We start from the raw sequence: 14,280 nt of genomic DNA, 5'->3' as shown, positions 1-14,280 counted from the left end.
TATGAGGAGAGATTAAGTTAGTTGGGATAATAGAGGGTGATTTTCAATGGCGATGCCCTGTACAACTTGAAGTTGTACAGGGCATTGGTGAGGCCACACTTGGAGTACTGTGTACAGTTCTGGTCACCCTATTATAGAAAGGATATTATTGAACTAGAAAGAGTGCAGAAAAGATTTACTAGGATGCTTCCGGGACTTGATGGTTTGACTTATAGGGAGAGGTTAGACAGACTGGGACTTTTTTCCCTGGAGAGTAGGAGGTTAAGGGGTGATCTTATAGAAATCTATAAAATAATGAAGGGGCATAGATAAGGTGGATAGTCAAAATCTTTTCCCAAAGGTTGGGGAGTCTATAACGAGGGGGCATAGATTTAAGGTGAGAGGGGAGAGATACAAAAGGGTCCAGAGGGGCAATTTTTTCACTCAAAGGGTGGTGAGTGTCTGGAACGAGCTGCCAGAGGCAGTAGTAGAGGTGGGTACAATTTTGTCTTTTAAAAAGCATTTGGACAGTTACATGGGTAAGATGGGTATAGAGGGATATGGGCCAAGTGCAGGAAATTGGGACTAGCTTAGTGGTATAAACTGGGCGACATGGACATGTTGGGCCGAAGGGCCTGTTTCCATGTTGTAACTTCTATGATTCTATGAATGGACTTTTCTTGTCCTTGCCCATTATTTTATTACCCATTCGGCTACAGCAGAATGATTACATTTTGGTTTTAGATGCCAGAAACACTCAGGGGTGCTTTCAGAGTTCGGGCCCTGTGCTAATTACAAAAAAATCAAAAATGCATAGATTGTGTGAAAAATCTAAAAATGGAAAAATTATGGGTGCAGTAGCAGTCACTGTATATTTAACAATTCACAATGTTGAACACTGTTGTATGCCAAATCTCTTCTGGACTTATTGGAACAGTCCATCTCAAACATGGGGAGTAGAGGGGGATTTGAGCAAATCTAACTTCAAAAGTTTTAGAAGTCTTGTCTGAATATCCACTGTAGATTTAACCACTGGGTTACTTATATTCAAATTTTGTTTCTAAGATAAATGGTGGCGTGGCATTGCCCTAGAAGACTCAGTTTCTTCAACACTTTGCTAGGATCTGTTCCTTGGTGCATCAATGCACATGTTGATGTTCTGCATTTTAAATGTAAACTTAACATAGAAACACAAATGTGTTAGAACTTACATGATTTTTGGATGTTTTCCTCCCTTGTGAAACCAAACATTTTCCATGTCTTTTGAAAAACAATTAAGACCAACTCAAAGTATCATCCAAATGTCAGTTACTCATGCAAACTCCTTTTCTATAACTCAACATAATGCCTATGAATAGCTTACAATTCACATTTTAACAGCAATTTTGCAATAAAAACACATTCTAACAATTTCAGGTAATAAAATGTTGGATTAAAAAGCTTTAAATATTCAAGTTTTAAAAAAAGTTTACTAAAAGTTATGGTCGGGGTTTCTTTAGATGCAGGCAGAAAAATAACTTCCCAAAACACACTCTGATGCACAATGAACAGTTAGTAGTCAAAAAAAACATTAAATATTATTTCACCTCTTCTGGGCCTTCTGCTTGGAACTTCATGCTGTTAAATTTTTATAATCCACTACAAAACAATGCAATTCCATGGTTATGCTCTGAATTTTGCATTGCTTAAGGATAAAAAAAAGTTTGAGCTGAACAACAGGTAACACTAGTTACTGATCTGTGACTATATAGTCAACAGTTCTTATACAACAGGTCTAATCATTTTTTGGGGTGGATGAAGAGAGGGGAAAAATATTTCCTATAACTAACTGCCTGATGGAAAACATTTAATTGTTTTTCATCCTTAATAGAAACACATGGACAAAGACTATTTTAATATATTAATTTAACCAAACTGTATCTAACATTTATTATACAAACACGCATATATGCACACAATTAGAGGATTTTATTGTTTTAAAGTCTTTCTCATGAGGAATAAACCGATATCCCATTCTGTACCCTCTTTAAAATACAATTCAACAATTATTACCATATTCGCTTGCGTTGGTGCTCCAGTAGTCCTAAAAGAGGTGGAAAAAAAAATGAAAACATTTGTTTTTTAAAAAAAAATTATCTCCAACTTTACCTGCAAAGATACCATAGGGACCAAGTATTATTTTCACGTGCTGTTTGCATTTTTGATATTGAGAAAAGGTGTTTCTGAACGATATGAAATAAAATTCTCTGAACAAATATATTTGTAGAACAGGACTACATAGTGATGCCATTTGCTGACGCATCAAAATGCAGCACTGCAAAGTCAGTAGGACACAGGTTTGACTCCTCTACTCTGCTGAGTGTCTAATCTCAGCCTGACTCCTATGGGGAGGGAGAAAACAATTGCTTCCTGTGCTGATTGCAAGATATGATGTGGAGATGCCGGTGATGGACTGGGGTGGACAAATGTAAGGACTTGCACAACACCAGGTTATAGTCCAACAGTTTTATTTTAAATCACAAGCTTTCGGAGCTATCCTCCTTCGTCGGGTGAGGAAGGAGGAAAGCTCCGAAAGCTTGTGATTTAAAATAAAACTGTTGGACTGTAACTTGGTGTTGTGCAAGTCCTTATGATTGCAAGATAGGTTTGGGCGAAGGTACTTCAGCTCATTTATTTTCATCCTTCCAGAATACCAATCCTATCGTCTTCCATTACAACTTAAATTTAATCTCAATAAACAGAGACATAAAGTCTCTGAAAGATAGCACCTCTGAAAACGCAGCACACATTTAAGGCAACATATGTAAAATACACCTTTTGCTGCAAGTCCTGCTGGCCATAAGTCTTGCCCCACCTCCAACTCATTACTGACACCACTGTGTCAGCCACACACTCTGCACATGGAAATGCCAGCCTAGATCAAATCCTGGTGTAGGGCTCAAATTTAATGACCCAGTTACCAAATTAACTGAGCATTCCTGTGATCTTGGCAACTGATTCAGAGTAGCACAGAGTGAATTCACTACTATCCTAGTTCCAATCAGTGCAAGGTCCAGGAAGACCAAGGAGGGGGGGGGGGAAATAATTTTTGTATCCTTAAAATATATGTACATAATATTAATAAAATCTTGCATTCTTGTTTGTTAGAAAACTAGCACAGAATATTGCTTAAGTTATGCTCTACTATAGCTACATCATTTTCTTCTATGGCAGCTGTAATCCAGCAACAAGATCATTAAAAATGTCAAAAGTTTGTACAACAAATTCCATTTAATTGCTTAAGTCTGGTGTAAAATATGTCAATGACTATATAAATACATAATTTATTTAAATCCACTTAATTGAATAAATCCATTTGCATCATGTTCTCATTTTGATTCCCACTAATTTGGTCTCCAGAATGGATTTGCTTGCTATAATATACTACATACTGTACATCAAACAGTGGCGACTTGAATGTTAATCTCCTCCCCAAGCAACGTACAATGTATTTATATTATGCTTGTGATTCCAACTCAAATACAAAAATGTGTATGCTGACATTTTGCAATTAAAATTGCAGATCTGTTAAAAGTGCAAAATTAGTATTTTTGTGCAGTTTCAGCTTTTCTCCCCCAACCCCATCTCCCTCGCTGGAGACCACCTAGAATAATGCCAATCCTCCACCCAACCAGCTACCAAGAGGTGCACAAGCACAGTGCAGGTGACCATTTGTTTCAAATTTCTATCCATGTGGGAAAACATCTGTTCAACTCCTTTCTGGCATGACTGCGGATTGGAACTCAACAGGGAACACTGGGTATTAAATTACTTCCCAACACACTATCACGAGACAAACTTCTTAAAATAATCAGGGCTGTTTAGAGGGGCAGGACAGAGCCGGACAAGACAGAGGTACATATGCAATAAAAATCTACAAGCTCTGCGAGATGTTCAAGAGTTGAGAGACCATGAATACAAGCTGGCATGTTCCCGTAAAACTATTTTATGCATCATAAAATGCTGATTTGAACTTAGTTCTGAAAGTGATGGGAACAAATATTGCACTTAATTCAGTGGGATTTTTGAAGTACACCATTCAGCATACGTTTTAAGAATCTTCTGAACAGAATATGCTTTAGATGTTTAAATTAATGATTAATTTAAAAATGCATTTCTGGGCCATTGTAGCTTTAAATTAAGTAATGAGACATTTATCTAGACAATTTACATTATTTCCTGTGAAAAGAGCACTTTGAAGACAAAACAAACCTCAAGTCCCATTTATTCAATTTACAACACAATAGTGTCACTTGTATTGCAAACAGCTTGCAGCCATTCATTCTTCCCAAGAGGCGATGATACAATTTTAATTGTAGATTTGAAATTCTCTATTTCAGGTAATTCATAGACTAGAGATAACCAAAATGGAGGGGGGGGTGGTGCAGGGAGAGAAGAGGGCCGAAACCTCTTCAATTATATATGACAGGATACATTTCTAGAAAGGCCTTCACTTCATCCATCATCGCCCCTTAAGGATTAACCACAATGACTATGGCCCAGTTTTCCAAGTTTTAAGTTGCTGCTAAACTACTAATTTACCAGTAACACTGGAGTTGTTTTCTGTTTCTAATCTCATCATTTTTTATTTTAATGGCAATAAATACTAATGTTAATAACCTCAGTTTTTCACTGGGTGATACTGTTCCAATGGACCTGGTTAGCCTTACCTGCAAATTAGGATTTGCCTGCATTAATGCACATTTTGTGCCTCAAATGTTTTGACAACTACTTAATCAAGTAATGACGAAGGACATTACTCCAACTCCTGGGAAAGGGAAACTGCATAAAATTAAGCAGTGTAATTTATTGACAAGGCCACTCTAGATTCTGAAAGGCTGATTGATGATCAACTTCAAGTGTTGAAATCAGAAAGAAAGTAAACCACAAAGCAAATTTTAAAGTGTGCCCATCGTTTGAGTCTACAGCTTGTATTAAAAATATTTAACATAATTTCTTAGTTAGCTCTGGTATTCTTTGTACCTGCAATGATTTGGTTCAGCAGCATCCCAACAGTGAGATTTTAAATTCTCTTGAGGAAGAATGAAATATACAACTGAGCAGTGCATCGATGCTTTTCAATAGTTTAGTGCTCACCAGTTTAGCATGCCCCCAAGCTGCTTAAAGTAAGTGTGAATATTACGAACTATTCAAAATCCTGATAGTAATGGTGCATAGTCCCGTTGCTAGCTGTGTTCTCGGGCTCCCTATTCTCATCAATGGTAACACTGAGCCAGTTAATGCAGTAGTAACAGAAAAGTGCATGAGTGCCCTAAAAGGTATTGCTGCTTCATTGTTGAATTAACTCCAGTTCAGCAGGCAAGACAATTTCTAAGCTAGCTGTTTAAAGGTCCCCCAGCAGAAAATTGCTGTGCTTTTCTTGAAAAACTAGTTAACAAGCAATAGCAGATTTTCTTTTTAGAACTGTTAATTTTACTTCCCTTATTTGGGGTAGAAAACTGGGAGCAAGCTGAAAAGAAAGAAAAACTGGTGGTTTCAGTTTAACTCCGATGGATATAATGACCACCTCCACCATCGATAGTTAACGTACAGCGCAAATATCCTTTCATGTTTTTGCAGCCTCTTCTAATGCAGATATAATGTGTTAAAAACTTACCCTTCACTAAGATTCCAAGGCAGCAGGAAAGAAACAAGTTTTAAAATTCACTTTCACAAAAGTAAGCTTTTAAATTTAAAAAAGAGAAAATAAATGATTACCAGTGGCATTTTAATAATTAAAAAAATTCCCCTGTATATTACAAAGGTACTGTTTATTCAGGTGTGGGAATTGTATGTACAAGTTCTTAATGACTCCAGTCAAATGTTTTTGATCAATGGGTTAATTTAAGTTTCGAGCTCTGACATTCATTGGCATGACGAACATTATACAAATTCAAGTATATTTTAGCTTCATAGCTCTAATACAAAGTGTCAGTAACATACTTACTCCTTCACTTCTACATTTGGCAAATCAGGAAAACAAGAGGAGTACATTCCTATTTCTAGTATTTAGCTAGAAGCCACATCCTTGAATTTTTCAAAATTTTTTAATTAAGCTGTTACTCGCCAATGAAAAACATGTCGCTCTGTTTTCTCCTTATGGATTCTAAATTCAAAACCTCTGTTTCCTTTCGCTAGCCAAGGTGCATGGCAGTGATCTACTAACACAAAAAGTTAGCATGCAGGTACAGCAAGCAATTAGGAAGGCAAATAGCATGTTGGCCTTTATTGCGAGGGAGTTGGAATACAAGAGTAAGGAAGTCTTACTACAATTGTACAGGGCTTCGGTGAGACCACACTTTGAGTACTGTGTACAGTTTTGGTCTCTTTGTTCATGGGACGTGGGCGTCGCTGGCAAGGCCAGCATTTATTGCCCATCCCTAATTGCCCTTGAGAAGGTGGTGGTGAGCCACCCTTTTGAACTGCTGCAGTCCGTGTGGTGAAGGTTCCCCCACAGTGCTGTTAGGTAGGGAGTTCCAGGATTTTGACCTTATCTAAGGAAGGATATATTTGCCTCAGAGAGGGTGCAATGAAGGTTCACTAGATTGTTTCCTGGGATGAGAGGGTCGTCCTATGACGAGAGATTGAGTAGAATGGGTCTACATTCTCTGGAGTTTAGAAGAATGAGAGGGGATCTCATTGAAACATACAAGATTCTGAGGGAGCTTGAGAGGGTAGATGCTGAGTGGCTGTTTCCCCTGGCTGGAGAATCTAGAACTAGGGGGGCATAGTCTCAGGATAAGGGGTCAGCCATTTAAGACAGAGATGAGGAGGAATTTCTTCACTCACTCAGAGGGTTGTGAATCTTTGGAATTCTCTACTCCAGAGGGCTATGGATGCTCAGTCGTTGAATATGTTCAAGGCTGACATCGGTAGACTCTAGGGGAATCAAGGGATAGGGGGATTGGGCAGGAAAGTGAAGTTGAGGTTGAAGATAAGCCATGATCTTATTGAATGGCGGAGCAGGCTAGAGTGGCCATATAGTCTACTCTTGCTCCTATCTCTTATGTTCTCATGTCATGATAGTCCTGTCCAATTTTCCATCCCTCCTCCAGGGAGGCAGCAAAGATTTCAACCAATATGGTTCTGATAAGGAACTGAGTGGAATTGGAAAACTGACCTATGTACCTTTCCACTCTGTAATGCAACACATTGGTACTTCAGTTGCACAATTGCATACTGCCAATGTTTTTTTTAAAATAAGTTTTGTAGTATTTATAGTCGCAATAGGTCAGGAAAATTTTGACCAGTCTTTGACAAATTAATACAATGCTTGAGGGTATAATTCTCCCCGAATTTTATTTTAAAAAACACAACCCAGAAGATTTCTAAGATGTTGGAATTAAAAACGAGAAGAATTTTCAGCAAGTTTTAAAAAAAGTGTTTTTTAAAACAATGTGGTTAAATAATGGTAATTGTTCAAGGCTTTTAACAAGCATTTTAAAACCACTTCCAATATGCATAAACTATATACCAGTTAATTTTTTGTTTTGATCAACTTCTAGCGATTCTGACAGAATCAACTCTATAATGCAGACATATAGTCACTGTTTATCGACTGCATGGAGTGTCTTAGCTTGAATCTCAACAATGCCAAAAAACAGCAAAACTAAAATAAATCTGCCCATCAATTCCACAACTTACATCATAAAAGTAATGAATACACAAGATTTAAATGTAGCAAGTTATCTGATTTTTGGGACCGGGTTAAGCACCTTGTAATCAGTCCCTAGTTTTATATTCTCTAACAAATATTAGCCAGAATCCAAAAACTGGTATCCCCTAATTCCCTGTCAAAAAACAAAACAAATCCCACCAAATCTTTCCCAAAACAAAACTATGACCCCCTCCTCCAAAAACACACACTTAACTTCTCAACTGTTTTTTTGGGTAAAGTATAAAGTAGATTAACTGGAAAAAAAAATCTAAGATTTTGATGAACTGCAACAGTGTGTAGGTTTTCAGGAAAAAAAATGGAAAAGTAGGGTATATTTCTATGACTCCAGCTTTTATCGCAAATTTACGATCATCTGAAGGCTAGTTTTAAAACATTAATTTGCAGAGGTATGAGTGTGCTCTGATTGGTTATTACTGAATGCAGATAAACTTGTGATTTAGTTGGTTTTAGACAATTAACATTATTTATGGAACTTATTTGTTTAAAATATGCAAAAATGTTTTCCTTGCTTTGCAATATAAAATCCTGATTGTTAATGATTTATCATACTACTTATACTATATTTCAGTCATAATACTCTTACATGAACATCTCTGACCTTATAGCACCACTAAGGGAATAATTGCATTTACAAAGTCTCATAACGCAGCGGTAAGTAGCAAATATAAGCTAAATATAAAGTGAGAACTGCAGCATGCCCTCATTTAATGAAAATGTGTAGTCTAAATAGGGGAGACCCTACCTATTGCCAGCTGCATTTTTCTTCCCTTCCAATGTATTCAAATGTTGTTCAAGGGCTTCCAGAAGACTGCTAGGAGCCTAAAAAAAAGTAACAGCACAACATATCCATGATATATTTACTGGTAATTCACCAGACAACTACATATGGCACTAGTGTCAAATAAATGCAACCTTCTGCAATTATTTGCCTGGAGAACGGCAAAGCACTACACATGCATGCTTTCTTCTACTTTCGCCATAAAACCAATGCATTACAAAAAAAACCTCATGCTTTCAGTCCAATGTAAACTTTTGAACTCAGTATAAAGTTTTATTTATTCTCTTAATAGATCCTAAAATTAAAAGGCCTGAAACTAGCACAAGGGTAAAGGTAATCTCAATCAAGTTTTTGAATTTTAAAGACAGCAGAAAAGAATTTAAACTGACACACACACACCATGCACAACCTCTTCTAGAACTATTTCTTATAAGACATCCAAGTCTGTTGATGTTACAAGGTAAAGACTGCACTTTTAATATAGCAAACATTATATGGATTGATGGGACTCTGGGTTTGACATTGGGACCATGATGCCAAGTTCCACTAAACAACTACTGACCAGTGCAGGTTTACAGTGGTTCACAATCTTTTCCCAATTTAAGTTTTGAAATAATGTTTTGGTTGCTGACAAGAAGATCACTCCATTTTTTTTTAAATTAAGAAAAGCTAGATTCTCTATCGTAAGTATGGGTTGCCACACTCTGAAAGAAGTTCAACCTCCACATATAAATAGATATTGTTGTAATCCTCTATCCAGACCTTGACAGTGTCTGAAAACTAGATTCAGGTAGCAAGAGGTGACAAAAAAATCATATTCACTGCAGGAGTTAACTGACTTGATGTAATCTCTCCGATTTGAACAGTCCAGGCTAATTAAATTGCCTTAAAACAGTTGTTGGGGCTTTGCGGATTTCAGTACCTGTCAGCTAATTTCAAAAGGAGCAGCCAGTCTTGCAAATAACAAAAAAAAACAGTATATTGTTTGAACCACGCGGCTTGGCTTCAATCTCAAGCCAACAACTGGAGATAAACGAACAGAATCCCTTGCAACGTTCTTATTGAATTAAGTTGGGAATGTGATTCTAAATGAGATGATGTCTAAACTTCTTATGCATTGTGACTGAATTAAAAGGAGTCACAACCAATATAAAAATTGGGCTTATCTTCGAAAGATTAACTTAGCTTTTCTTTAAATGCTGATTAACCTGCTATGTATTTCCTGCACCTTCTGCTTTTATTCCCGACTGTTATTTATCTGCACTGACCCTCGGTTTGTTGTGGTCACAACTAAACTATTCACAGTATTTAAAACTGAGACCATTTATATGCCAGGGTTCGCATAGTTACAACCATATTCTCAGTATTCATAAGCGTTGGTATAATTCATTATACAGCTTTTTAATGGGCATGTTGATGCTGAACTACAATTTAAAGAGCACAAGGTAGCTTGATATCCATTCCAAGAAATAAGTTCAGGAAAGTGAAGCAGGTTAGGAAGCAGAAAAGATTAAGAGAGCAGATCATTTTTCTTTTTCTTTTTCTGTTATCTTTTTTCTCAGAGCAGTGGGCAGCAGAGTGAGAACATTGTTGGTAGAGTTTAGCAGTCTTCCTCCTACTGCCCAGATCAGGATTGAAACCAGTGCTGAGCCTCAGGTTCTTGTATTTGAAAGTGGTGTTCAAAAAAATTGACTTCAAAGACTGACATCTTAGTCACTTGCTTGAAAAAGGAATCAGGTGATATCAGACCTTACAGAACCCTCAAATTGAAGAATGCTGGAATTGATCAATGTTGGAATAGTTGTAGAAACGCCAGAGGACTACAACAACTTTTCCCTCGCTGTATGAGAAAATGTGGAATGAAGCTCACTGTTGATTTGTTCACCAAGGTGTGGGGAAGTGGAGTGTAACACTGCCTGCATCTCATTCCCTATCTGATGTGGAAGTCTGCTTCCAGACAGAATTGGCGCCCAAGGTGCGTAATGCCTGGAGAATGAAGCTTGGGCATCCTTGTGGTCAGGTCGGCTCAGAGTAAATATTATGTTCTTTTGATGAGTTTACAGCAGAAAGCTGGCTTCTAAAAGTTATGCTGCTCCACAATAATTCATTATACAGGTAAAAGCAGGTTTCAGATAATGATATAAACCTTTCAAAATCACCCTCAACATTACACCATTTTATGAATTAGCTTGCCTTCATTTTAATGCCAGTTTTTGCTACAAGTACTTCTTGCTAGAAACTCATTCTAAGATCACTCAATTTCCTTGGCTTCATCAAAAAGTTACAGACAGATCTGCAATTACATTACTCTTACTGGAAGGTTCCTCGCATTTTCCTGTGGTAGCATAGTGCAGAACACTAGTTCACTCTTCATGGACATTTGATATCACCTAGATTTCTCACATGTAAATTCCCCTCTTTAGCCAAGCTATTGCAAGGAGGCCTGAAGCAAGACAAAATACTTTTCTTCAGGCAGGAAACAAAAAAAAAGGTGCCCTCATCCAAGGCCACCTTTTGAGTAGCTGAAACAGGTTTCAAACACATTCTCTTAGCCTCGAAGAATATGAAGTAAAGGGGGAAGAGAGCAAAAATTAAATCAAATTGTTGAGTAGAATGGGCCTATACTCTCTGGAGTTTAGAAGAATGAGAGATGATATCATTGAAACATAAGATTATGAGTGGGCTTGACAGGGTAGATGCTGAGAGACCGATTTCCCTGGCTAGAGTTTCTAGAACTAGAAGGCATAATTGCAGGATACGGGGTCGACCATTTAAGACTGAGATGAAGAGGAATTTCTTCATGCAGAGGGTTGTGAATCTTTGGAACGCTCTAACCCAGAGGGTTGTGGATGCTGAGTCATTGAATGTATTCAAGGCTGAGATAGAAAGATTTTTGAACTCTAGGGGAATCAAGGGACATGGGGATAGGGTGGGAAAGTGGAGTTGAAGTAGAAGATCAGCCATGATCTTATTGAATGGCGGAGCAGGCTCGAGGGGCCCTTTGGCCTACTCCCGCTCCTATTTCTTATGTTCTTAAGATGTAAACATGTATTAAAATAATAGTTGAAAAGAGTACTTTTTAAAAAGAAATTCACTTAAAACTGCTTATATTTTAGGAAGCCATCACATTCAAAAATGTACATCATATCACTAGGTAAGTTTTTCCACTTATAAACAAGACAAACCAATCAAGATATCCTTACATCACAGTCACATTGCTGAATCTTATAGTTAGTAGAGAATATGGAGAAATAGAATGATCTGGCTTACATTGTTATACGTGCTGATCAGAGCCATATTATAAGCCATGATCTCCACATCATGGCTTATAATATGGCTCTGATCAGCACGTATAACAATGGCAAAATAGAAGGAAACATGAAAAATGCACAAAAACAGGAGTTATAACACATAAGCTTAACACAGGAAACAACTGTGAAAGACAAGAAATTCATGCTATGTGCAAGACTTTTATTAGACTATTTTATCTCCTGTGGCATTATATATTAAATTGAAGAATATGGCCACTTCCTTATTTCTCATGTAGCTGTTTCTCTCTGTCCCTCTTCTTCTGCTTCTCGACCCATAACTCCCCTTTTTTCTTCTCTCAGTCGCCTGCTGCTTCTCTGTCTTTTTCTTCATTCTTTTTGGCAGGGAGGTAGTGGATGGTATATAATAATGTAGTGGAGAGGAGCCACCAACAACTAAAAGCTGCTTTTCTGGCGAAAGCTGTGAAAAGAACTATGGCCGAGCAGCTCCTTTCCCATCCCCTCCCCATATTACTCATTTCCCCCACCTCCTGGCTCCCATCACATCCCATTATCCTTTCCCCTTCCTCCCACCCCCTCACTGTCTCTAATCCTTTTGCTTTGAAGTACTCACTCAACCCTTATATCCTATCTTCCCTTTTGCTCCACTGGCACTCACCTCACCCCACTTCCACCAACTTCCCCTTCAATTAGTTCCCCTTCCGTCTTATCCATTTCCCTCAAAATGGCTTCATTTACTTCAAAAGTACATCTTTCAAAAATAAAATGAAATTAGAATGAGGGAAGAAACTGTCTCAGTCTTTATCACTCTCCCCCTCTGTCTCAAAAATGTTAGAAATTAGAATCTGTCAGGTAAGTGATTAGCATTGACCTTTTCTGTCAACAAAACACACAAGATAATGGGTTGCCGTCAAAATTCGACAATTTTTTTTAAAAAAGGGGGGGTGGGGGGAAAAAAAGAAAAGAAAGCAAGCAAGCAAGAAAAGATAAACAACTTGCACTTATATAATGCCCTTTATGGCCTCAGGACATCCCAAAGTGCTTTACAGCTAATATAGTACTCCACCCCCGCAGAGTGCAATCACCTTTGTAACATAGGATAATGCAGCAGCCAATTTGCACACAGCAAGGTCCCACAAATGGGATCATGACCAGATAATCTTTAGGTGTTGGTTGAGGGATAAATGTTAGCCAGGACACAAGAACTCCCATGCTCTTTTTTGAATAGTGCAATGAGATCCTTTACGTCCACCTGAGGGGACAGACGGGGCCTCGGTTTAACGTCTCATCTAAAAGATGGCACCTTTGATAGCGCAGCGCTCCTTCAATATTGCAGTGAAGTACCATCCTAGATTATGTTCAAGTCTCTGGAGTGGGGCTTAAACTCATTGAGCCAGGACACCTCAGGAACTTCCCTGGTCCACATGTTGTGGCATTACCCAAGTATTTTTTCATAAATTACCTCCAAAACAGCTTTAAAAAAATGGCATATACCTGCCTGTAGGTTTCTTGATCAGTTTTTGGCTACAGGATAGCTTACCGCTGTACCCAGTACAATGCAGTCTCCATCATGGAGTTAACTCAAGTCAGTCATTTCTAGGTGCTTAACCATGTACCACCATTAGCTCCAATTATTCTGATTGTTGGTTACTTGATCGATATCTCAGTTGAGTTGTTATTCTAGGTCTTGAATGAAATCAATATTTATCTATATAATAAGAAATATGTAGAAGATCCAGGAGGAAACTGTATATCTTTGGGTGGAAAGGATAGGATTATTCAGCAAAAGATTTCTGGGTAAATTGGCTCTACCAGAAAAACCTGGATTGTGAAGCACTGAAAGATTAAACCTATTCATGCTTGACTTTTTTTAGTGAAGTATTTGATATATGTATGCTTTTACAAAGAAATATTCCCCAAGCAAAATTATAAGAGGAGGATTGCACTGAACATCAATCTAAAACAAGCACTCAGTTCTAGCTATTTACCAGATGCTCCAGCTGTTGAGTTGATTTTTGAAAAGTGTGACTATATAAAGTCAGTTATCAAATCCTAAGCCAATTTTAAGACTGAGTTGATCAAGTACTCCATTGAGCAACTAATCCAATAACCTCATAGATCTATTAACAGAAAGTCCAGCACACCAGAGGTATAGTGGATAACATATGGAGAGTTACCGGATTATCAATGGTATAGTCTTTAAAAGGAGAATTTTCAGTGTCAGAATTTTTAAGGTCAGCAAGAATTCTCCGATGTATTGCCTGCATTTTCAAAAAGAGTTATTGTTATAAGAAAATGAACATTGAAAATTTAACTGTAAAACATTTAATCAGGAATAGTAAATCCCAGAAGAACTTTCTGTGGTATTTGTTAGGTATCTCAGTATTACCCATCTGGCAAACACAAAAATAGAATGTGCTCTATCCTATATATTTTGTTACATTGAGTTCAATTCTATGCTTAAAACACTTGCTCATACCCAAAGAAAAATACATTAGTGAACATTATAATTTAGTGGAAACAGAGGCAACAATTAA

At 37.6% G+C, this 14,280-nt stretch overlaps 1 protein-coding gene across 3 annotated transcripts in view; it reads right to left on the bottom strand.

Moving 5' to 3' along the window:
* Positions 1–14,280, bottom strand: part of snap91a (synaptosome associated protein 91a) — a 237,765-nt gene that overhangs the window by 71,786 nt on the left and 151,699 nt on the right. For all 3 annotated transcript variants that reach the window (XM_067984781.1, XM_067984782.1, XM_067984783.1), the window contains exons 10-11: positions 8,439–8,515; positions 2,032–2,062 (exon numbers count right to left, since the gene is read on the bottom strand). In XM_067984781.1, the coding sequence (XP_067840882.1) occupies positions 2,032–2,062; positions 8,439–8,515 (108 nt within the window). The remainder of the gene's footprint in view (positions 1–2,031; positions 2,063–8,438; positions 8,516–14,280) is intronic.

Source organism: Heptranchias perlo, chromosome 5 (assembly GCF_035084215.1).
Source record: "Heptranchias perlo isolate sHepPer1 chromosome 5, sHepPer1.hap1, whole genome shotgun sequence".
Taxonomy (NCBI): Eukaryota; Metazoa; Chordata; class Chondrichthyes; order Hexanchiformes; family Hexanchidae; genus Heptranchias; species Heptranchias perlo.
Note: the sequence above shows the minus strand (reverse complement) of the source record. Positions and strands in the feature narration are given on the sequence as shown.